We start from the raw sequence: 25,952 nt of genomic DNA, 5'->3' as shown, positions 1-25,952 counted from the left end.
AAAGATATCTGAATTTCCTTTTGTGGGAGGGAGAGGTCCCTTCGTCCTCTATCTTTGAAACTTTTGACTTGGATATCTACTTCCAATTTTCCAAGATTAGCCTCCTGTTGTCCAGGTTTGCATCATCCATACTGGATGGGGAGGGAGCCTGACAAGTGCGCTTCTTGAACTGGAGCTGAGGTATGACCTACTGTTGGCCTGGGAGACTGGAAAGAAAAAGACAGGATTCTAGCTTTCTCCTCTAAGGCAGTCATGAACCATTTGAACACAGAAGAGAATGTAAGCTTTTTATTCTTTAGAGATATAGGGGTAAGTCAAAACTCCCCCAATTATGCTTTCATGTCATCGTTGTACTCTGAAGTAAAGAGCTGCCCTCTGTTTCTAGCTGTCTCTCTGTCAGTACCAGTGTTTGGAGCCCAAATAGAAAATAAATTGTTTTTGTGGCTCACTTTGTGTAGAAGACAATCATCCTTCACCAGCGTGGGGGACAATACTAGGTTTGAAAGAGGAAGCTGTTGGAGCTTCAATGATTCTGCTATGAAAGTATTCCTGGCTGCAGCAAAAAAGTGGAAGACCAAGTCCAGTCACATTTGGTCCCAGAGAATATAACATGGGATTTTTTACGTTTTAAAATAAATTTCTAAAGGCTTTTCAGGAAAAAAAAAATTGCTGATGTATCCCAAGGAAAACATACATAACAATGAGGCTACACTCAATAAATCCTAGGCTATAACAGTTATCTTCAATAAATACTTGACAAAAGTTCAAGATTAGAGAAAATCAGGAACAAAACTGCAACTGCTAGATCAACAATCAAGTAAAATTTAGCTTACTGTCAGGTTATAGAGTAGCAGCTGTGTTAGTCTGTATCCGCAGGAAGAACAGGAGTACTTGTGACACCTTAGAGACATACAAATTTATTAGAGCATAAGCTTTCGTGGGCTACAGCCCACTTCATCGGATGCATACAATGGGACATATAGTAAGAAGATATATATACACATACAGAGAAGATGGATGTTTCCATACAAACTGTAAGAGGCTAATTAGTTAAGATGAGCTATTATCAGCAGGAGAAAAAAACTTTTGTAGTGATAATCAAGATGGCCCATTTAGACAGTTGACAAGAAGGTGGGAGGATACTTAACTTAGAGAAATAGATCAATCTATTAGCCATCTTGATTATCACTAAAAAAGTTTTTTTCTCCTGCTGATAATAGCTCATCTTAACTAATTAGCCTCTTACAGTTTGTATGGAAACTTCCATCTTCTCTGTATGTGTATATATATCTTCTTACTATATGTCCCATTCTATGCATCCGATGAAGTGGGCTGTAGCCCACGAAAGCTTATGCTCTAATAAATTTGTATGTCTCTAAGGTGCCACAAAGTACTCCTGTTCTTTTAGCTTACTGTGTACAACAGTAAACTCAAAGTTAATTTACAAAATGTTTTTCTAAACCTTTGACGTATTATTCCAGCACACTGTGTTTGTGACTGGCTGTATACATTTACACTGAGCAAAAAGAATACTTATCCATTTTCTAAACTTTTCAGACTAATCATTTTGAATTACACATTTATAAAAGTACATAAAGTTCTGATTACAAATAACTGTCAAAGGGACACTAGCCGAGACTGTAGTTTATAACCAAAATATAGGTTTTGTAATTTAAAAAAAAAGTGTCCAAAACCTACTAGTTATAGAAATGTTTTATTTATTTATTTGAACTTTAGAATGAGAACCAGGGTAAAACTGACTAATGTGTCAAAAGTAAACAGTATATATGCTGAAGAGAAGAACAGATTTCTAAAATTCTTTCAGTTTTAGAAATCTAAAGTCTGTTGATACAGGATAAATAAATGTTTAACTATTATATGACTTTTAACTTGACAATGTCCCTTTAATATAATATGTTTATAAAAATCCTTTAATGCCAGAGGTTCTCATGTTGCTCTAGCCCTAAGATGTAGCTATTGCTCTGTGTGAACACAAACACAAAATTGTATCCATCAGTGAAGCACGGCCACTCTGGGACTAGAAAAAGATAATAGTTTAACAACATACAGCAACACTTTACCAATTTAGGACAGAAAGCATTCCTCAACCACCGCATCAATAGCAAAGAATATATTGTATACCTAGCTCTTATACAGTGTTTTTTCATCAATCTCAAAACACTTTACAAAAGAAGTAACACTATCCTCATTTTACAAATGGGGAAACCGAGGCACAGAGGTGTGAGGCGACTTGCTCGAGGTCACCCAGCAGGCCAATGGCAGAACGAGGAATAGAGCCCAGTTCTCCTGAGTTGCAGTCCAGTGCTTATCCTCTAGGCAGGAAAAATGAATTTACAAAAAACAGATCAGTCTTTTCAGATGCAAATTTTCCCCTTTGACTACATACTTGCCAGCACAAAGCCTATTTACTCAACTGCAATGTTCCTGCGTACAGATACACAATAATTAGATTTAGGGGGAATGAAAAAAGGACCACCATATGACACCTAGAAGCGTTTATTTTATGCAACAAACTTAAATATGATCATGTGTACATAAAAGTGTACACTGTATCTATGCTGAACGATGCCAGGAAACATAATATTGATGCAACAGTCTTCTAAAACAAACATTAAAAATGAGCCTGGACAGGAAGACAAAATGCAAAACAGACCTTACTTCCAATCAGCACAATGCTCAAAATTGAGAGCAACCCTAACCATTTCCAACTTTCCTTACAAAGCTGCCGAAGTCCAACTATTTTTAAAAATTGACTTTTTTACATCAATAATAAAAATCTGGTGACAAACATTATAAAATCAAATGCTGGACTGTCTTTACTCCTTTAAAATTTTGAATATTCCAACAGAACTGCTGGAGTAAAAACACTTAAAAGTGATATATGTTTTTATAAAACAAACATCAATATGTACATTTATTGCAAATTATATTAAACTAAAATGGAGGAAAAATTAAAAAATGAAATGTCTACTTGCAAATCAATAATAATTTTAAGTGATTATTTTCCCACTCTGATAAAAATCAGAAAGCAACATTTATAAAATTGCCACCACATGACTTTTCATAGCAGGGAACTGAAATCTGTACATCTTATTTTTGCAGAAAAGTAGGCAGGCGGAAAGAATTATACATAAAACAGTCTCCAAAAGTAAAGCAAAGAAATATTTCTTGTGATTTTCCTCTACTCTTGTTTCCATTCAGTAGACATCTACTTTTTCTTGTGAAACATGGGAATAACCTGGCTCTCGGATCACAAATTTTCAATGTCAGTAAAAGAACCTCTCCTTTGACTTTCTTAAAAAAAAAAAAAATGCAGCATGAAAATTAATGGAGTAAAATACTTTTAAACTCCAGATATGCAGAAACTGGAACCAAGTGTTAAGCAATTTGCTTAATTATTGACTTTTCATAAAAAAAAGTCTCTGGGGAAATAAGTACAGATGCTTTTAGCCTCTTTCTCAAGAGTTTCTGCTTTACATTTCCATTGAGAAGGATTAATTTCATGTAAAAGGGAAGCATAGTTTTCCTTCTGTTTTCAGAGCTGAAAGCTGTGTGTTTTGAAGTAATTTCAGTTCCTGTATAGGAAATTTCAGAATCTTAGTTTTTGCAGAAGCTTGGAGTTTGCCTTTATTTGGCCTTCATTTCCTCCCTTTTCGTGTAAGCTTTCTTTTTACCTTATAGGGGAGAAAAGAAAATAAGAGTTAAATATTTGGGTAAAGAAAATTCAGTTACTTCTGAACCATTAAAGCCACCCTCACCAATGTGTACATTTAAGTTCCTACAATACGCTTGACTCTTCATTTGTGCTTTTAATCTTCCAGCGTTATACTGTATCTTCTTCTGGACTAGCTCAGCACTGGTTCAATAAGTCCACATTTCCCTACTGTGTATTTTCATGTTTTAACCAAAAGTGGTGATACAGAAACCTGAATGAAGATAGATATATGCTTTAATTTCCATAACCGACTAGCATTTTCTCTTGTTGAATCAGACTGAATTAATGCAGTAGAATGGGGAGAGTAATTTAAAACGACTGCTTTAAGAATTCAAGCCTACAAAAGACTATCACTGAACTCTTATCTAAAAGCAATTAACCCAGCAAATACTTTTTCTGATATCCACAAATAATAGTCTAAAAAGCTAAGATTTTGTGATATGTCTCACACTCAAAGGTGATTTTTATAGAAGGAAAATGGGATTCCTTGCTTCCCTACTGCACAAACTACAATAAAATTATAAAATAGCCCTGTATGTCCCTGCTGCACCTTTAGGAAGCCTCCCTCTGCTAGCTCTGTATCCTCATTGTCTTCCTGGCTGCTCTCACGGGCTTTAAAATGATCCGTATCATTTGATGAATATCCTGGACTTGAGTCTATCTCCAACAGTGAATCTCCATCACTTCCCAGCACCTGGCTTCTGAAAAATGTTAACACTGTTTTGACATTCCTTTAGGAATCATTGAATTAATACATACTGCATGGCTTAAGTATGTAAAAAATTAAATACCACAGAATTTCAAGGAAAAGTGTAAAATACAGATTCTTTTTGACTATATGCTAATATGACCCTTTGTGGTTTTGGGGCCATTATCTGTCACTTCAAGCAGGTGTCTCAGCCCTGGTCTATACTACGAGTTTAGGTCGAATTTAGCAGCATCAGATTGATTTAACCCTGCACCCGTTCACATGACAAAGCCATTTTTGTTGACTTAAAGAGCTCTTAAAATTGATTTCTGTACTCCTAGCCGACGAGGGGATTAGTGCTGAAATCAACGTCGCTGGGTTGAATTTGGGGTAGTGTGGATGCAATTCGACAGTACTGGCCTCCGGGAGCTATCCATTGTGACCACTCTGGACAGCACTTTCAACTCAGATGCACTAGCCAGGTACAGAGGAAAAGCACTGGGAACTTTTGAATTTCATTTTCTGTTTGGCCAGCATGGCGAGCTCATCAGCACAGGTGACCATGAAGTCCCAGAATTGCAAAAGAGCTCCAGCATGGACCGAACGGGAGGTACGGGATCTGATCGCTGTATGGGGAGAGGAATCCGTGCTATCAGAACTCGGTTCCAAAAGATGAAATGCCAAAATATTTGAAAAAATCTCCAAGGGCATGAAGGACAGAGGCTATAACAGGGACCTGCAGCAGTCCCAAGTGAAACTTAAGGAGCTCAGACAAGCCTACCAAAAAAAACAGAGGCAAACAGCCGCTCTGGGTCAGACCCCCAGACAAGCCGCTTCTATGATGAGCTGCATGCAATTCTATGTGGTGCCCCTACCACTACCCCACCCTTGTACGTGGACTCCTGCAAGGGGGGAGTCTCACGCAACAGGGATGAGGATTTTGTGGACGAGGAAGATGCAGATGAGGATGAAACCATTCTCCTAGACAGCCAGGAACTGTTTATCACGCTGGAGCCAATACTCTCCCAACGCAAGCTCCCGGACCTTGAAGGCAGAGAAGGCACCTCTGGTGAGTGTACCTTTGTAAATATAATACACGGTTTAAAAGAAAGCGTGTTTAATGATTAATTTGCCCTGAAGACGTGAGATGCATTCACAGCCAGTACAGCTACTGAAAAAGTCTGTTAACGTGTCTGGGGATGGAGCGGAAATCTTCCAGGGACATCTCAATTAAGCTCTCCTGGAGGTACTCCCAGAGCCTTTGCAAAAGGTTTCTGGGGAGGGCAGACTGATTCTGTCCTCCATGGTAGGACATTTTACCATGCCAGGCCAGTAGCACGTAGTCTGGAATCACTGCATAACAAAGCATGGCAGTGTATGGTCCGTGCTTGCTGGCATTCAAGCAACATCCGTTCTTTACCTCTCTGTGTTATCCTCAGGAGAGTGATATCATTCATGGTCACCTGGTTGAAATAGGGGAATTTTATTAAGGGGACATTCAGAGGTGGCTGTTCCTACTGGGCTGTTTGCCTGTGGCTGAAAAGAAATCATCCCCGCTGTTAACCACACGGTGGGGGCAGGGGTGAAATGATCATCCCAGAGAATTGGGGAGGGAGGGGGGGTGACCTTGTACCGAAAGCACATGTGCTATGTAATGTTAACAGCTTGGTTCACTGCGAGAGTCTACCCATTGTTCTCTAAAATGTGTCTTTTTAAATACTACTCTCCCTTTTTTCCTCCCAGAGCTGCAAATGTTTCAACGCTCCCCCTGTCATCTCCGTCCCAGAGACTAGCGTAGATCAGAGGGCAAAAAAAACACGCACTAGCGATGAAATGTTCTCTGAGCTCATGCACTCCTCCCACACTGAAAGAGCTCAGCAAAATGTGTTGAGGCAAGCAATGTCAGAGTCCAGGAAAGCACAAAATGAACCTGAGGACAGGAGGGACACGCAAGAGAAAAGGTGGCAGAATCAAGTGCAGAGGTGGTGGCAGCATGATGAGATGGTGGCAGGATGCAATGCTGAGGCTACTGGAGGATCAAACTAATATGCTCCGGCATATGGTTGAGCTGCAGGAAAGGCAGCAGGAGCACAGACTGCCGCCCCTGTGTAACCAACCACCCTCCTCTGCAAGCTCCATAGCCTCCTCACCCAGACACCCAAGAACGCGGGGGGGGGGTGAGGGGTGAGGCGGCCCTCCGGGCCCCCAACCACTCCACCCCAGAGGACTGCCCAAGCATCAGAAGGCTGGCATTCAATAAGTTTTGAAGTGCAGTGTGGCCTTGTCTTTCCCTCCTCCCCTGGCAGTTATTCCCCTATTTGTGTGACAAATTAATAAAGAATGCATGAATTTGAAACAACAATGACTTTATTGCCTCTGCAAGCGGTGATTGAAGGGGAGAGGTCGGTTGGCTTACAGAGAAGTAGAGTGAACCAAGGAGAAACAAACAGAACTGTCACACCATAGCCTGGCCAGTCATCAAACTGGTTTTCAAAGCTTCTCTGATGCGCAGCGCACCCTGCTGTGCTCTTCTAACCGCCCTGGTGTCTGGCTGCACATAATCAGCGGCCAGACGATTTGCCTCAACCTCCCACCCTGCCATAAACGTCTCCCCTTTACTCTCACAGATATTGTGGAGCACACAGCAAGCAGTAATAACAATGGGAATATTGGTTTCGCTGAGGTCTAACTGAGTCAGTAAACTGCGCCAGCGTGCTTTTAAACATCCAAATGCACATTCTACCACCATTCTGCACTTGCTCAGCCTATAGTTGAACAGCTCCTGACTACTGTCCAGGGGTAGATTTGCCCACTCCAAATTGATTCCCGACTGACCGGTAGCTGTCTGGAGTTGCAAGCTTCCAGAGGGCTATCGCCACTTGCTTGTGAACTGTGAGGGCTGCTCTCATCTTGGTATTCCTGCGCTTCAGGGCAAGGGAAAGCAAGTCACAAAGTTCCATGAAAGTGCCCTCATGCATGCAAAAGTTTCGCAGCCATAGGGAATCATCCCAGACCTGCAACACTATGCGGTCCCACCATTCTGTGCTTGTTTCCTGGGCCCAGAATTGGCATTCCACAGCACGAGCTGGCCCCATTGCCACCAGGATGTCCAAATTGCCAGGGCCTGTACTTTGAGAGAAGTCTGTGTCCATGTCCTCATCACTCTCGTCACTGCACTGCCGTCGCCTCCTCACCTGCTTTTGCAGGTTCTGGTTCTGAACATACTGCAGGATAATGCGTGAGGTGTTTACAATGCTCATAATTGCTGGGTGATCTGAGCGGGCTCCATGCTTGCTGTGGTATGGCGTCTACAGGAGAGCAGAGTTGCAGTGGAAGTGGTGGCTGACGATGGATGCCAGGAGAGTAGATATTTATAGAGAACGATGAGAGGACCTGCGAGGTGGATTCATGAGAGCAGAGTTGCAGCGGAAGTGGGAGCACATGACAGCCAACATGGAGAAATTCGCTATCGAGACAAGAGCAGGACAGCAGAGTTGCAGCGGAAGCGGTGGTTTGATGACGAAGGTTAGCAGTCCTACTGCACCATCTGCTGAAAGCAGTATGGTATCCACACAGAAAAAAGGCGCAAAACGATTGTCTGCCGTTGCTTTCATGGAGGGAGGGGCGACTGATGACATATACCCAAAACCACCCGCCACAATGTTTTTGCCCCATTAGGCATTGGGAGCTTAACCCAGAATTCCAATGGGCGGCAGAGACTGCAGAAAAGCTACCCACAGTGCAACACTCCAAAAGTTGATGCTAGCCACAGTACTGTGGACTCACTCTGCCGACTTAATGTGCTTAGTGGGGACACACACAATTGACCGTATAAAAGCGCTTCCTAAAAAAATCAACTTCTATAAATTCGACCTAATTTCGTAGTGTAGACATACCCTCAGTCTTGATGTGAGATGGGAAGGCTGGGGAACATCTCATTCTGTCCCATACAGACTGAATTTAGTTGAAAACTAGAAACCACAGTCTCTGTGGGCAATCCCCTCACTTCCTAGGTTGATGCTGTCACAGACATGATTTTCTCTATTCTGATATGACATCTCATATCAATAATGATTACAATCATGCCCATGTGATTTTTGGACTGCTTTCAAGATGCAGCCTCTTCCTTATTAAAAATTAATTTCTTGCTGTATTTTTTCACTTTTAAATTATTTTTAATCTATGATCTCTGCAAGCTCTTTAAAAAGAGCTTGCTGTGTAAATTACTAACAGACCTACTCAAATACTTATTTCAGGTTAAGTTGAGGGTTTTTTGAGCACATAACTTACTTATCATGTTTTTGAAATTTAAAGGTTCTTACATTTAAAACATGTTTGGAAAACGTAGGCATCCAAGGTTGTGCTAAGCCAATTCTTCAAATTTTTTGAATGTTTAGTTCTGGTGTATGAAGTTGTGTTTCAAATGTAAAGACCGCTCAGTGAATGTATAAATCAAAGCATGTGTACAGAGAATGAAAAAGGGCTGTACCAAAGTCAAATAGCTGCTTGGTGAACGTACAGTTTCAATTTCTGTTATCCATTTGCTTTTTTATATTTTAGACAAGTGATTGTTTCAAGAAAGGACATGGATTAAACAAGCAGCAAAACCCAAATGTTTTTAAAAAAACTATTTCATTCATCAAAGATATAGTGCTTTTAACTTTGTTAGTTGATTGACCAGACCAGGGTCCTGAGTTAGAGCACATGTATATTTGCATTAGTAAATGGAGTGAAAAATCCCAACTCCAACACTCTTAGCTCTCTGACATAGTGATGCAGATGATGCCAATGGAAGCACCACATTCAAGAAATAATATTGTACAAAAAGAGGATATGGTTTCTGGTCTCATATACTATATTCAGTGCTCTGAGCCTTGTTCTCATAGCATATACATAGGTTTAATCTTGAGATACCCCAAGAAAAAATATATTTCACAATGCAATGTGCTGAGCCATGATGCTGGTTATTAGTAAATGTTTTGGTTAGAGTGTTTAACCATTTGTTGAATACATTACTTCTAAAACTCAGGATATATCTTGGAGGTAGGAAAGATGCTATTTTTACCTTTGTAGATCAATTTGTCTCTGTGCTGGTGCTGCTTTTTTTGCTATGTCTTGCTGTTTTGGTGCTTTGGCATTACCTGCCTCTAAACCCCCTGAACTCTCTTGACTGACTGCTGCCCTTTTCCTTCCCCTGCCAGATGGTTTATTTGTTTCATCATTTTTTACTGTGGTGCCCTGAGATTCAGACTTTGGTGGACGCCCTCTCCTAGGTTTGGGAGGGGCTGGTGGTCCTGATTCATCTGCTTTTTTTTCTTCTGTTTTTTGATGAATGTTTTCTGATCCAGCTGTTGCTGCCGTTCTTTTTTTTCCACGTTCAGTGCTAATGTTTCCTTGTGTAGCCTGATCAGAATGAATCTCCTAGAAAAGAAAAGAAAAATTCCTATTTAGCAAAAACAAGATCCCCAAAGGCCAAGCTGTAACTGTTATCAGACAAAAGCATGAATTTCTGAAGCAGATATGCAACAAATCATATGAACACCCACCCAACATGTAAGGCTTGGTTCTAGTGAAAAAACATACCAAAATGGAACTTTTTGGCATAGTTTGCTTGCAATAAATTTAATATATGAAACCTATAATGTATGACACAGTGCATTTTCTTTCAGTCTCAAAGTAATTTATTTGTATTTTGAAAGTAACTAAGATTATGATAGGACTATAACACTCTCACTTCCCACCATGTTCCTACGAGGCATGCTCTTTCACAGTCTCTTTGCCCATCACTGGGAGATCTACTAGAAGGGCAGTAAGCAATGTCTCTGGTGAAACAAGACTTTAGTGCAGCAAAAAGGGGGTTTACTTTAGTAGATGGATTTCTGAGACCAACCTCCAGTAAAGCTGTGGTAGTAGTAGTAGTAATAAAATAAAAAAAAAACCCTTCCAGAACACACTCCAGGACAAAAAAAAAAGGGTTTTGGGGAAGTGAGGAAGATGGAAACTGGGGTATGGGGGGAATCTCCCATCCGCACACGTTTTGCCACGTTCACTAGGTACAGGGAGCAATGCATGTGTGTATGTGGGGATAGGGGGTGTTCTTCCTCTTACATAGGGCAGGGCTGCACAATGGACCCCTGGGCAAAGGGGAGAGGTGGTAAGTGGCCATCTAATCAGTGGCCCCTGGAACAGTTGCCAGCACATCTCACATGGAGGAGGAGAGAGGGGTATTCAAGGAACATACCTAAGATGATGACTGTTAACATCATGGCTCTACCATGGCAACAGACCCAGTGAAATTATTTACATTATTTCCTGTGTACCTTGAAAACCTGTAATTATTCATATGGGTAAAAATATAAGTAGAGCTGAATGGTCCCGGTAGCTGAGGCCATTTTTATCAGACAGCTTATGAATAGAACACACAAGTCTGAACTTCAGATTAGCAAAAATATTGTGATGGTTTTGCATCTCCTTATTTATGCAGTTCAAGTACAATTACAGTGCAATTCATTACTCAATACCAGAGACAAAAAGAAAAATTACTCTGATGCCACCAGAACTTAAAATGGCACCTATAACATAAAAGAACTTCATCGCCAAGTTCATAATTCTGCCACCATCTCTTTACTTTCCACTAAGTAATACAGAACATTATATAATGTTTTTGTGAACCTGTCACATATTAATATAGCATTTTGAGTTTGCCAAGGGATGTATACACTATTTAATCTACAAAAGCTGTAAATGTGCCATTGGTTAAAAAAAAAGGTTGCTCATCAGGAATGTACCTTAGGTGCCTGTGAAATGACCATTATTAAAAGGCTGAACTATTGCGGTCTTAGGAAACAGACTTGGTCTATGGTTCAGCCCATCAGAAATCAGCCATTTAATTATTTTTAAATCAGACCAACCATCTGGCTGACATTGCTTCCATTTGATATTCATTTGGCATCATGAAATATCTGTTAGTCTTTACTTTGCTATAGAGCAGTGGTTTTTGACCTTTCTTCATTTGCAGCTGCCTAAAAAATTTTGAACGGAGGTGCGGATCCCTTTGCAAATCTTAGTCTGCAGACCCCAGGTTGAAAACCATTGCTATAGAGTAATAAAACTTATAAACCCAAATATTTCCAAGGGTTTTTCAAACACATGAAAACAGTGCTAATTCCCCTGCCTCCTTTTTTTAAAGAGTGAAAAATTTAAAGGTTTTTGTTTAGCTATTTGATAAATGCCATATATAAATTTTGTAATGTGGCACCTGATCATCTCATGTAATTTAAAACACATCCATTAAAACCATTCACCATAAATTAGATGCGGTGTCTGAAACTAGGATTTCTCTCGTTAGAAGTTCCATTGTTATTTTAAAAATGGCTAAACAAACTTTATGGTAAGAGTTTTTTTCTATTTTTTCCTGTTTTTTTTTTTTTAATAGTCTCATATGAGGCATTTTGGTAGTGCCTGGGAAGAATTTTAATTTTCTACATTTTGGTCATAATGGTTATACACAAGTTGTTCTTGAAAGCTCCCTAAAAATTTCTAAGTAACAATAATTATATACAATTTATATCATATAGGGAAATAATTCAGCATGATGACAAATGATTCAAAATGTAGTATCAGAAAGAAAGGGTAGAGATTAAACAGATTCTATAAAATACATGCATGGAAAAAACATACACATCTCGGGAGCTATTTTTCCCCTTAGGCAATATTTTATTCACAGTGACCGTCGAGCTAGTCACTATTTGTATAATTTTGTGTAATCCTAGTTAGTTTTCCTTAGCAGTCAAGAGCAACTTAACGAACATTTTAAGGTCAAGCAATGGGAGCACTGGGAATGGAATTCAGGTACTCTTGGCTATAAATCTACTCTTCCCTCCTCACACTTGTGTGTGGATATAGGCTTTCTAGTATATGTTTCTGTAAAATACATTTCTTACAGGTTAGGAAGCTTTCAATTGGCATAGATCACCTCAATTAAAAAAATAGACATGTGGACACAGGATCACAAGTGTCTTTAATAACTAAAAAGAAAAGGAGGACTTGTGGCACCTTAGAGACTAACACATTTATTTGAGCATAAGCTTTCGTGCCACAAGTACTCCTTTTTGCGAATACAGACTAACACGGCTGCTACTCTGAAACCTTTAATAACTAAATTATCTTGAAGAAACAAGTTCCCACCAGGGCCAACAGCTTAGAATAAATTTGCTGTTCCCTTGAGCAAGATATCTTGGAATCACTATGAAGCAAATGAATAAGGGTTGAGATTTCCAAATCCAGGTAGGTAATTTAGCTACACAACACCCTGTGATATCAATGGGAGCAGTGTACCTAAATACCCTATAGCTCTGAAAATCTCAACCAAAATCTCAAAAAGTGGGAACATTTACTTTTTTGAACCGTCATATCTCCCATATGCCTTGTCCAATTTGTCCCAAACTTTACAGAAAAATTCCACCCTGGCAAAAACTCACGATTTCCGTTTTGGAGAAGGTGCGGGTAGGATGTAATAAATCAGCGGTGGCCAACCTGTGGCTCTGGAGCCACATGCTGCTCTTGAGAAGTTAATATGCGGCTCCTTGTATAGGCACCGATTCCGGGGTTGGAGCTACAGGCGCCAACTTTCCAGTGTGCTGGGGGGTGTTCACTGCTCAACCCCTGGCTCTGCTACAGGCCCTGCCCCCGCCCCTGAGCCTGCCATGTCCTTGCTCCTCTCCCTCCCCCCAGAGCCTCCTGCATGCCATGAAACAGCTGATTGGGAGGTGTGGGAAGGGAGGTGGAGGCGCTGATCGGCCGGGCTGCCGGTGGGCGGGAGGCGGGGAGCTAATGAGGGGCTGCTGACGTATTATTGTGGCTCTTTACATTGGTAAATTCTGACTCCTTCTCGGGCTCAGGTTGGCCACGCCTGTCATAAATGATCTTACATGTTAGCATCTTCAACCTTGTCTACATAACAATTAGCCTCTTTCCACAATCTGCACTTGAAATGCCTGTTTACATTTTTACCTAAACATTTACTTAAGAGACTGGATAAATATATGTATTAAATCATAAAATTAGCACTATCCATTCCCTTCTCCATAATTACAAAAATGTAGTACTGAACTTAGATTTTTTTTTTTTAAATTGTGTTCTATGAGAGAGGTATTTTCTTCTTTAAAAAAGCTCAAGGAAATAAAATATTAAAAAAATCAGAGTTTAAATACAATTTTGGTTGTGGCACAATCTAGTAGATACAAAGAAATGTAATGCTGGGAGGAATACTCTTTACTTAACTCTTGTGCTGTTGTGCATATTCCTCTCTCCCCTCAAAAATCGCTAACTGGGTGTTATAGATTAAGCATCTTTTCAACACCAATGACACATCATTTCTAGTGATTTTATTAAACTGAGTGCAATCTCTGACCACATACTGAACAGACCAGGCAGGTCTATCAAATATAAATAGTCAAACAAACTGGATATAACCTTAACTTAAAACAACATTAAAACTGTGAACAAACTGAAAAAAAGATGGGAAACGTGAAGGTTCCATTGTACTCCCTTTGGTATTTCATAAAATAGGACGAACTCTCTTAACTAGTCCGTACTGTTTGACAATACATGCCATCTATCCATTTGTCTGAAAAAATCGTTAGTTGTTCTGAAAATGAGCTTTCTTTTTATGGGCTGACAAAAGAAATGAGATAATTACATTGAATGAGATGAGGCATCAGTTCTTTCAGAGACCATCTAGGAAATGTTGGTATGTACTAAATGAATTTCTATGCCAGATTAGCTATAAAAATAGTGTTCACTTTTAAAAATATGAAATCTACCTTGTTTTTCACAGGTTCTGTCTTTGCTGGCGTGACTGAAATAATCCTCACTGGATTTTCATCATTTTCACTGACCCCAGTTTCTGATATATCTGAACTCTGTTCCCTGTTAGAGGAATTAAAAACAATCATGTATGCAACTATTTTTTTCTTCTTAAACAACGCAGACAGACAGGAGCGCAGACTAAAGTAGAAAAAAAATCACCTGCCTTCACTTTTATATTCCCCTTATCAGAATGTTTCCCATACAGGCAAGTATTAACTTTCATTCAACTGTGATACCACCAGTTTGCAGGATAAGAACAAATCTATTAATCAGGACAAGGAACTTGCACACAGCTGTTCCAGGAGGGGAGATTTTTCACAAAACATACCATATTAAGACTATTCAGAGCCATTACTGTGTGTGCCCCAGGACCATCCAAGCTTTGCCCCAGTTGAGGGACATATTCCAAATGGATATAGAAGTGGTACTACCCTTCAGTTTTATGAAACAACTGAACCTTTGGTTGTACTCAACTTTCTTTCTTTAACCATTTAGCCTATCAAGTTCATCAACTATGAAACAAGCTAAACTCAGCCTTAAAATTTCAAAGTGCAAGCTCTCTCTCTCTCTGCAGTAGATTTTTAAAAAAATCAATGGGAGTTAGGCACTTCAATACCTTTCAAAATTTGTCCCTATGTACTTTAGAAAATAAAGCATTTTCCTGTCACATATTATAAGCAACATTTATTCCTACCTTTTCATTTTAGCCTTCTATTAAACTACATATCAACTTAAATGTACTTAATCAGCAAAACTCTTTGTTTTAACTGAGACACTACAGTCATTAAAAAGTGAAGAGAAATTATATTTATTGTTTATTAAGCAACATGATTAATCTTAATTCTTTCATATTAGAAACATGTGGGCTGTAGAATCTAATTACACAACAATATATTTGTTAGTGGTTTATTAATATATTTTCAGATGGAAAAATATTAAAAACACGTAGCTAGAGTGTTCAATCACATGGCATCAGAATACATTTGCAATCCATCTGGATCTGAATTGTCTTTATTATAGCTAATGCACACAGTGTACACAAGAAAGAAAATTCTCTTAATTTAGTGAGGTTGATAAGTGTTGTCTCGAGGTGCTCAGATTCCATGGTGATGTACATGGTACAAGATCAATTATATAGAGATGCACCTGTGGTTTAGTTGATTGAAAACAGGGCAGGGAGTTAGGAGAGTTAGATTTTATTCCTGTCTACACCACTGACTTGCTATACGATCCTGCACAGTTCACAACCTCTAAATGTGTCAATTATCTTGGCTATTTTAAAAAAAAGGATCACAAAGGTGCCTATAAAGAACCCTAGGCTATAGGAATAAAAAAATGCAAAGTATCATTTCCTGATTGTTCAAATTCAGCAAAGTACAATGGCATACAAACAAAACACTTATTTCCAAAACACAGGAGTGTATAGTGTTAAATGAAGTAAACAGCTGCAAACAAATAAACACCATGTACCTTGATCTGTTTCCTGCAGGAGAGCTCAACTCTGAGTTTACACTAATATTGCTTCCAGTCTCTGATCCTGTGCTTCTAATATAAGGTCTCCTTCCAGTTGCAGATAATGGTTTGTTTACTGCACCTAATACACCAGTTGGTTTTGGCTAAAATGCAGAGAGATTTATTCAAGCTTTTATTAAAGGTATACAAACAGGAATTTTAAAAACACACTAAAATTTTTTAAAAATATTGTCTATGGTACAGTGAGGATTAACTGCACAACTATTATACTAAATAACCTCTTCCACTCGCAGCAATAATTCCCATCTTAACTAGCAACATGCGATAAAAGGCATTTGTGGGAGGTCTTTCCTAACACAATGGCTGCTGTCAATTGCTGTGGACCATTCTGCTTGATTTTATAAAAAAATTATTATTCAGGGAACTTTGCATATCAGGCATGCAAATGGCCAATGACTGCTAATATCATACTGGGGGGCCCCAAAAAACCTTATGAAGGTGGCAGCATTCTGCAACAACTACCCAAATAAAGCAGAAGAAACTTGCAATCTATAGAAGACAAGTTGTGGGCAAATAAATACGAACTTTCCCAACAGAAGGGTAGGATTAGGTTCGCTGTCCAAGAAAACGTGAAATCTGAACACTCCTAATTCAGCATAAGGAAAGCTAATGTAAAATGCCAGTTGCTGTACATCACGTCTTTTAGGGACTTCTGGCGCATGGCTGGTATCTTTGGTTTAGATGGACCGGATGGTAATCTATTTGTTCGGGGTGCCTAGACAGGAAAAGGAGGTGGTACTTCTCTTTGCACTATACACTCTGTGGGAAGCTAGGGCATTTTCTTTATAGCATGGTTGGCACAAAGCTGCTTCTCCAGTGGGTTTTCAGGTTTCCTTCTAGACCATGTTAAATAAAAATATTCTCTCCATACTGCTCTGGAGTGGGGGTTAATTTAACAGGAAGCCAAGCAGGAAAACCATGTCACAGATGCTGAGCAGCCATCTGGCCAGCAGAACTGTAGCCTCTTGCGGCAGGGAGGCAACTAAACTATTAGGAGGCAACCAGGGCAAAGCCAAAAGACAGGATGTTTATTTTTATACTGCGTGCATACATGGCCGGTGGTTGAGACAGGAGATAGGGTATAATGCAGGGGTGGGCAAACTTTTTGGTCAGAGGGCCACATCGGGGTGTGAAACTGTATGGAGGGCAGGGTAGGGAAGGCTGTGCCTCCCCGAACAGCCTGGTCCCCGCCCCCTCCCACTTCCCACCCCCTGACCACCCCCCTCCGAATCTCCCACCCCCCTAAGCCCCCCACCCCTCCGGGCTCCTTGTCACCGGCCACCCCCTCCCGGTACCCCCATCCCCTATCTAATCCCACCTCCCTTGCCACCCCCTGACTGCCCCCCACAGAACCTCTGCCCTATCCAACCACCGTCCCCTGACCACCACCCCCTATCCCCCCAGAACCTCCACCCCATCCAACCGCTCCCTGTCCCCTGACTGCCCCCCGGGACTCCCTACTCCTTATCCAACCCCCCAGCCCTGGCCCCCTTACCATGCCGCTCAGAGCAGCATGTCTGGGAGCTGCGCCGCCTGGAGCCAGACATGCTGCTGCGCTGCTTGAGTGTGCAGCCCCACCGCCCAGGCAGGTGGAGGAGGGGGAATTGCAGGGGAGGGGCTAGCCTCCCAGGCCAGGAACTCAGGGGCCGGGCAGGACGGTCCCGCGGGCCGCATGTGGCCTGCGGGCCGTAGTTTGCCAACCTCTGGTATAATGGCATGATAACATGCTAATGTCCTGCATAAAAATAGCCTGTTACTAAGCACATGGACCGGTAGTTACACTGCCCTGGAACAAGTAGCGCACTAAGTTTACTTGAAAGTTAGAGTTATGTGTTTTATCATAAAAACAATATACCACTTATGTACTGTCTGAAATCTGAACTGAGAGAAAGTGAAATAAATGTTTAAGTAAACATTAAAATGTTAGGGCACTGAATAAATGTTAATTTTTTCAGATGTTTGGTACAATAGTAATAGTTAAATAACTTAAGCAACAGAAAATAAACCAGGCCTGCTATTGTGTTTAGAGCTGCATTAGTGAGAAAAATATGTCCCGTATTTAGCAAGAGTTGCTAGCTACAATAATGTTTCCAGAAGATTCAATTAGATGAATGACTACTATCAAAGAATCGAAGGGCTCAGTTTAAACAACCAGTGAAAATGTGTTTCAAATATTAACATTTCAGTAATCAAATTTGAAAACTATTTAAGCTATAAATGTAGGCAGTATTTCATAACTCCATCATGTACACAAATACTATAAAACTATTGCTTCTGACTCTAAGCAAAATTTACAGTAAATTACGTAGTACTATATAGTTACATGGAAGAGAGTATGTAAAGGAGCAAATGCAAATGAAGCATAAATGAGAAATGTGTGAACTATGCTGTTGTTAAGATCTTTACATTTTACAAGGTGACAAAATCAACGCCTCCAAAACTAGGAAACGCCAGAATTAAGCATTTTCAACCTTGCTTCTGCACCCTTGTACGTACAAATTATGAGGCATCCTGTGATTATATGATAAATTACTATTTTTCCCTTCACAGATTTTTGTCAGTGCACAGGATGGACAAAGCAAGGACAGTAAGCACTGTCCCCTGCTCCCCTCTGAAAATAGTGTCAAATTAAAGGCATTTGTTGAGCCTTCTAGTAAAAGCAATTTACAATTCTCGCACCTATGTATAACTATTAATAATTAAAAGTAGCAAACAAACTTGGTAATACACTTTTTGAACTGCTGTACTGAGTCTTATAGTGATTTCTCTGAAAATGAAAAACTAGAATGCCTATTAATCGCTATATATCATGTGCAAAGTCATTACAATTAATTAACATACAGTACCTTTCCTGTTAAAAGAAGAACCCTTGTCTCTTCTGTAATATAATTCCTGTCATTACAGAAGTCCTGCGTGAAAAAAGGAAAATAATTAGATCTGCATTTGTCTTCTCTATTTTAAGGTTTTATTTTTATGTCAGTGTGAAAGATTTATTTTGTCACGTAAGCTGTTATCATCAAACCGTCTTGAGGCCTTTCCAATTTTCAGAAACTACACTTAAGAGTTTATATAGCTTCCTAGTGACAAATTTAATCTAATAAAGCACAACAAAATTTTATTCAGAACTGCACAGTTTGTATTCAGCAGTCACGCACTTCAATTCCAGATTCCCAATTTTTTCTATTAACTTGAAGGTAAGCAAAAGTGATTTCCCTGTTGTATATGTTGTGTCTAGCTGTATTATTTGTTTTGGAAGACCAAAGAGAAGTGGTTTTTATAAACTGAAAGTTGTAATCTTATTTCATTTTGATTTTTAATATATAGGTATCAACCTAGTCAATCATAATGCAAATCAATCTGTCTACATGCTCACTTGGCCTGCATCACTATAGTATTTGATACTGCATAATGATGCAAGTAAACTACCAAGTTACATCATTTAACCTTTGAAATATCAGCCTCTGGAAGGGTTCTCTGTTTATGATACTGGAAATTTTGAGATGTATTCTCTTGCACAACCAGAAATTAAAATCTATCCTGTAGAATTCATTTGGCTCTACTCTAGCAATTTATGTCCTGATTATGGTAGTGTGATACAGGGTTCTACTGGTGACAATGAGGTTGCCCAAGGAAATCTTAAATCCCAAGAGGCTAAAGATTATATTAAAAGGACTTTTTTTTTAAAAAAAAAAAGTAAATGCACTACGCCAAACAATTATCAGAATTAAATATATGCAAGATGTTTTAAAATTTAATCACCAATCTATCTGTTTCCTCTCTATACTTTTTTGTCAGCTTTGCATTCCATTTCTTTCTCTTTGTGTTTTGGCTTTTTCATTTCTCCCTCCCAGCAGGTGCACAACTCCTTAATGCAATGTCCTGTCAATGTCAGTTAAAGCAATCAGTATTTTAAATAACTATCACCTGCTAACAAACAACTTTAGCTGCATCTGCTCAAGATGGACAGATGGCTTAGCATACAATTTGTGCTATATAAGTGAATACTTCTTATAATAAATACAAGTTTTCTCCCAACTCCGTATTTTAAATTATGATATAGCCTTGAAAGTTAAGTCACAAAGTATTTGTATTACTCCTCCCAGAAAATGAATTAACAAAATTACCTTTTCCGGTTGCGTAAAAAATTTGGTGGGCAATACAGGGTCCTTTGGTGAATCTGCATTACATAAAGCACTCTTGCTGTTGATTACACACAGTGCTACATCACATACTGTATAGAGTTTCTGAGGGGAAAAAAAGGGAAACAGTGCTTTAGATATTATTTATAATTTTCATAAGAGTAGCAAGAATGTACTCTTAAAATGTATAATCAATGAGCAAAAATAATTCTGTATCAACTATTAAGAACATATTTTACACTTAAAGAATTAACAGCATACTTTGCTCCTCATCACACCTTGCCCCTCTCTGTAGTTCCCAGTTTATTTTCTATACAATACTCCTGAATGAATAATGAAAAATACCTTAGACGTATAAATGCACATCTGATGGCTGTTGCTTACTTGAACACACCAACAAGTTTCTTACTCCAACAGTAGACATTCATAGTAATTATACATATTACATTATTTTCCCAAAGAGAAGAAACTGTCTAACATCTACATGCAACTAAAAGTTCAGGGCTGCAGTGAAAATTAACACTGAATAGCAGACAATATTTAACAAATGCAATTTATTCAACTTAGCTGCTAAAAGCAACAGTTTTTTTTTTTTTAAAGCTGGAGATAAGTAACGTGTACATTGTTTACAACTAATGTTCTCTCTAGAGGACAGTAAACATTTCTGGTTTTGTGCTTTCTAACATCTTATGTATCTTGTTGTACATCTGATTGCAAAACCCTTCTGCTCTCAACCACCACTCCTAAAGTGAATCATATTTCTTACTTCATTGGCCTTAGGCTCATCAGGAGACTGAGCATCCCGGGTAAGCTTGATGCTTTCTGCCATCTTTTTCATGAAGGCATGGCTGTTGTTCTCATTCTTTGTCATTAAAACTTCAAGCATGAACCACAGGCACCTAATGAAACACAAGTAACTAAATACCATGTTTGATACTGTGATCTCCGTGTGTGGAGCAGGAATAGCAACATCTTTAAAAACATTATTCTATTAGCTCTATCAGCTATAACAGCAGCCTTAAGAGACTGTGGTCAAATCGTATATGTAAGTCAAACCTTGTGTGTGTGTGTGTGTGTGTGTAGCACAGGGGTATTTCAGTATAGTTTCAAGTAAACTTGACGTTTTAAAATCTGTAAATTGCATATATGTTTTAAATTCTGTGTGTGGTTCATGCTTGAATTTACAGGTCTTTTAACACCACCAACCCAGTTTAGAACATATATGCATGCAATTTACAGGTCTTAATATGTCAAGTTAACTTGAAACTGCACTGAAATACCTGTGCCACACAATTAACTAACTATTCTGTATAGATTTTAATGGGCTTAGGATCAAGCCCTGAGTGAACTCTATATTAAACAAGAATGAAAATTTAATTTTATGGTAATTGTTTGGGTGGAAAAGACTCAATCAAGGTCTGTATAAAAAATCCAACTCATTCACTTTCTCCTCTCTTAGTTCACTTCCATGAGCTAACCTCACAAAATAAAAAAATATCAGAGGAAATGAAGGGAAGAAAGAAGATGGAGCACTGACAATTTCTCAGTGGGGCCGGACGAGTTGCATCTGAGAGTGCTGAAGGAATTGGCGGCTGTGATTGCAGAGCCATTGGCCATTATCTTTGAAAACTCGTGGCGAACCGGGGAAGTCCCGAATGACTGGAAAAAGGCTAATGTAGTGCCAATCTTTAAAAAAGGGAAGGAGGAGGATCCTGGGAACTACAGGCCAGTCAGCCTCACCTCAGTCCCTGGAAAAATCATGGAGCAGGTCCTCAAAGAATCAATTCTGAAGCACTTGCATGAGAGGAAAGTGATCAGGAACAGCCAGCATGGATTCACCAAGGGAAGGTCATGCCTGACTAATCTAATCGCCTTTTATGATGAGATTACTGGTTCTGTGGATGAAGGGAAAGCAGTGGATGTATTGTTTCTTGACTTTAGCAAAGCTTTTGACACAGTCTCCCACAGTATTCTTGTCAGCAAGTTAAGGAAGTATGGGCTGGATGAATGCACTATAAGGTGGGTAGAAAGCTGGCTAGATTGTCGGGCTCAACGGGTAGTGATCAATGGCTCCATGTCTAGTTGGCAGCCGGTATCAAGTGGAGTGCCCCAAGGGTCGGTCCTGGGGCCGGTTTTGTTCAATATCTTCATAAATGATCTGGAGGATGGTGTGGATTGCACTCTCAGCAAATTTGCGGATGATACTAAACTGGGAGGAGTGGTAGATACGCTGGAGGGCAGGGATAGCATACAGAAGGACCTAGACAAATTGGAGGATTGGGCCAAAAGAAATCTGATGAGGTTCAATAAGGATAAGTGCAGGGTCCTGCACTTAGGACGGAAGAATCCAATGCACTGCTACAGACTAGGGACCGAATGGCTAGGCAGCAGTTCTGCGGAAAAGGACCTAGGGGTGACAGTGGACGAGAAGCTGGATATGAGTCAGCAGTGTGCCCTTGTTGCCAAGAAGGCCAATGGCATTTTGGGATGTATAAGTAGGGGCATAGCGAGCAGATCAAGGGACGTGATCGTTCCCCTCTATTCGACATTGGTGAGGCCTCATCTGGAGTACTGTGTCCAGTTTTGGGCCCCACACTACAAGAAGGATGTGGATAAATTGGAGAGAGTCCAGCGAAGGGCAACAAAAATGATTAGGGGTCTGGAACACATGACTTATGAGGAAAGGCTGAGGGAGCTGGGATTGTTTAGCCTGCAGAAGAGAAGAATGAGGGGGGATTTGATAGCTGCTTTCAACTACCTGAAAGGGGGTTCCAAAGAGGATGGCTCTAGACTGTTCTCAATGGTAGCAGATGACAGAACGAGGAGTAATGGTCTCAAGTTGCAGTGGGGGAGGTTTAGATTGGATATTAGGAAAAACTTTTTCACTAAGAGGGTGGTGAAACACTGGAATGCATTACCTAGGGAGGTGGTAGAATCTCCTTCCTTAGAGGTTTTTAAGGTCAGGCTTGACAAAGCCCTGGCTGGGATGATTTAACTGGGAATTGGTCCTGCTTCGAGCAGGGGGTTGGACTAGATGACCTTCTGGGGTCCCTTCCAACCCTGATATTCTATGATTCTATTTACCATTGTGAGCCATATATGCAGCTCTCTATGTGTTATGTGGGCCACATCCACACAATATATATACTACCTGTATGGGCTTGAGGATATCACATGGGCCACAGCTCTGTGCTGATTGAGTCACAAGTGGCCCACGGGCCATAGGTTAAGAACCAATGCCCTAGCCCTTTGATCATGCTTAAGGGATACTGAGGCAGGCTTTGGTATCAACTGATAGGTACCGTAAAACTAAGACGTACTCAAGGATTTGGATGTGGGGAGACCCTCAATACTGAGAACATCTGAAACCTCAGCAGTACCCTTCTTGGGATGGGAGGTCTCTACGGGTTATCTTTTTGAGGTGATTTGGAGCTCCTCTAAGTAGAAGATTTGGCATTCTCTCCCCAGGTCTCCTTCATGTAGGTCTGGTGGGTAACTGAGCTGCAGAGGTTGACAGGGCACTGTGGTTACTGGAAGACTGATGTACAGGGAGGGTCATCGAGGCCTAGATCTGACGCAGGTCAAAGGGAGAGCTCCATCATGAAGAGATGAAACTTCATCTCCCTATTCTTCCTAGACCTACTCTTGAACATTGAGCAGATCTTGCACATAGATGGAATGTGAGTATTCTCTAAGCAGCAATACAGTGAGAGTGGCGGTCACTAACTGGGAAAGACTGCAATCAAGTGAGGCAACGTTTACACCCTCAGGATTTAAGCAGGTCTCAAGGAAGAAAATGTACCTTTAGAGGGAAGGAGACAGCCTGGGTGGTGATGAGGAGGAGAAAAGAAGAGATTAGGAGTTTCTGAGGGGAAAAACAAGACAACTAAAAAAATAAAACAAAACCTAGTTTGCTAACCTAATTAATTAACTAAAACTAAGAAAGAGTAAGCTAGCTGAAGAACCAGGCAATGCTAGACACTATTTCAGGCTGAAGTGGTTGAGAAGGAACTGAGGGTGATTTGTCTGTCACAGTACTATATACCCTCTATACAGGTATATAGCTAGGACGCATGTGCAAACTGAATGGGCACTGGTACCAAAAGTGTCCAATCAAAGGCAGTTGGGGCACATTCCCACCTTAAGTGGAGTACCCATTGGTACTCAAAGAAGAACGGAGTTTTTCTTTTTCTGGAGTGGTCACTTTTTTGTTCAGCCACTCTGTGTGGGAAGAGAATTGACATAAAAGTGCTCCAAAAGGGAGTCCTACAAAAGCTCTGTGCACTAAAAGTACTCCTCCAAGGGAGTATTAATTTAACAGCCAATAATTAAAACCTTCACTATTATTCAGGATCTGTGGTGAGAAAGTACATTCCAGAAAGTGGGAGTGCTTTCAGACGCTGCCGGAGACAGGCAAGTCTTGGGTAAAAAGCAGAGCTCATGGTAGGACAAAGAGTCTTCAGCTGCCTCCGTTTTCTGCACAGAGGGGAGTCAGGCAACTCAGAAGTCAGGATTAGACTGAGGAACCCTACACATGTCTAGGTGAAAGATGCAATAAAGACTGAAGAGGAAATGGGTGGATTGGGCTATTTATACCAGTCATTTATTGCTTTTTATTATTTCTATAGCACCACATAGTTATACCATGCTTACAGTAGAAGCTCAGTGCCAAAAAGATAACAGGTCCTTGTCCTAAAGGTCTTAAAGTCTCAAGGCTTAAATGAAAACACAAGGGAAAAGCAAAACACACCCACAGGAGTGTGGGGGTGGAGGGAGCAGCCATTAGAGCTGGAATGCTAAATGGAATGCGTGTGTTTTGAAAAGTTCCTTGAAGAGAGACAGAGGAAGCATGGTGTATTTCAAACATACAGGATATATTTCAAAAGAAACAGAAAGGCTATTTCAGATATATGGGATGATGCAGAAGGTACAGAGTAGGAACCAGTGAAGATGTTAAATGGGGTAATGATGTATAACAAATGATGCTAACAATACTAAGATACAGTCAGCCTGCCTTACTTAAGTACAGCAGGAATCTCAGGGCAATGGGTGATCCTACCATAACATGCTAGTAAGTTACACATAGACACACACAACTGTGTAAGTTAAGGATGAAGCAGCATCATGATTCCAGTATCATTATTTTTCTCAATTTAAGTGTCGGACACTTAGTAAAATTAATAATAATTTTGTATGTATAATTTAAAAAAATTGGTATTTCAAAAATTATAAATGTTTTCATGCACATTACATAGTAACTCTAATGGTGTCAACTTTTGGGGGAATACTACAAATACTTCTGGGAAACAGAACAAAAATTGAACTGAGAATCAGAACAAACAATGCCCTATTACAAAACATTCAGTTTCTATAAAGCAGAGTTCTTCAAGCAGCATAAAAAGTTATCTACAGTTTGTAACACTGTGCACTGAAGATGGCTGTCCTTGTATCATTTTCCAGGGATTAGATGTGCCTGAGTGAGTGGATCTAAAATGATCAATTTAATTTAAAAAACCCAAAACATTTATTAAATTATTATACTTGTGAAGAAACGTCTTTTGCCATTTCAGCTTTCAGAACACAGTGCAGAACAGATAGCTGTTGCTTTCATTTCAAGATCAGTTATTCACTTCTAAGAAAACAGATCTATAGAATGCCTTTAACGATAGTTCTTCATAGTAAGAGTGATGGCTTCATCTTCAAATTTTCAAACAGAGAAAAATTATTCTAGTCTCAACTATTCTGGACTGACTTGATACTTACTCTTTGATATCACGAAGTTGATCAACATCCTGAGGTTTTGTGAAATCTGGATCGTGTGCCAGTAAATGAATCATATACGGTACCACATATTCAGGCAGCAGAGATAACAGCTTTTCTGTAACAATAAAACAAACACATAAGCAACTTAAATATACATGCAGAAAGAATAAGAACCCCCAGAATACCAGTCAATTTATTTTTATATGAATATGCAATGCTAAGT

The 25,952-nt window shown here is 39.9% G+C and overlaps 1 protein-coding gene across 5 annotated transcripts in view; it reads right to left on the bottom strand.

Moving 5' to 3' along the window:
• Positions 1 to 2,501: 2,501 nt before the first annotated feature.
• PDS5A (PDS5 cohesin associated factor A) overlaps positions 2,502 to 25,952 on the bottom strand; it is a 164,954-nt gene continuing 141,503 nt past the window's right edge. For 4 of the 5 annotated variants that reach the window (XM_073342241.2, XM_073342242.2, XM_073342243.2 and 1 more), the window contains exons 26-33: positions 25,730 to 25,844; positions 20,733 to 20,865; positions 19,952 to 20,071; positions 18,674 to 18,736; positions 15,765 to 15,910; positions 14,249 to 14,354; positions 9,490 to 9,845; positions 3,662 to 4,437 (exon numbers count right to left, since the gene is read on the bottom strand). In XM_073342241.2, the coding sequence (XP_073198342.1) occupies positions 4,188 to 4,437; positions 9,490 to 9,845; positions 14,249 to 14,354; positions 15,765 to 15,910; positions 18,674 to 18,736; positions 19,952 to 20,071; positions 20,733 to 20,865; positions 25,730 to 25,844 (1,289 nt within the window). In that variant the 3' untranslated portion in view covers positions 3,662 to 4,187. Of the gene's footprint in view, positions 4,438 to 9,489; positions 9,846 to 14,248; positions 14,355 to 15,764; positions 15,911 to 18,673; positions 18,737 to 19,951; positions 20,072 to 20,732; positions 20,866 to 25,729; positions 25,845 to 25,952 lie in introns of all 5 variants that reach the window. The other variant, XM_073342245.2, reaches the window with a different exon arrangement.

Source organism: Lepidochelys kempii, chromosome 4 (genome assembly GCF_965140285.1).
Source record: "Lepidochelys kempii isolate rLepKem1 chromosome 4, rLepKem1.hap1, whole genome shotgun sequence".
NCBI lineage: Eukaryota > Metazoa > Chordata > Testudines > Cheloniidae > Lepidochelys > Lepidochelys kempii.
This window is presented reverse-complemented; position numbering and strand designations above follow the sequence as displayed.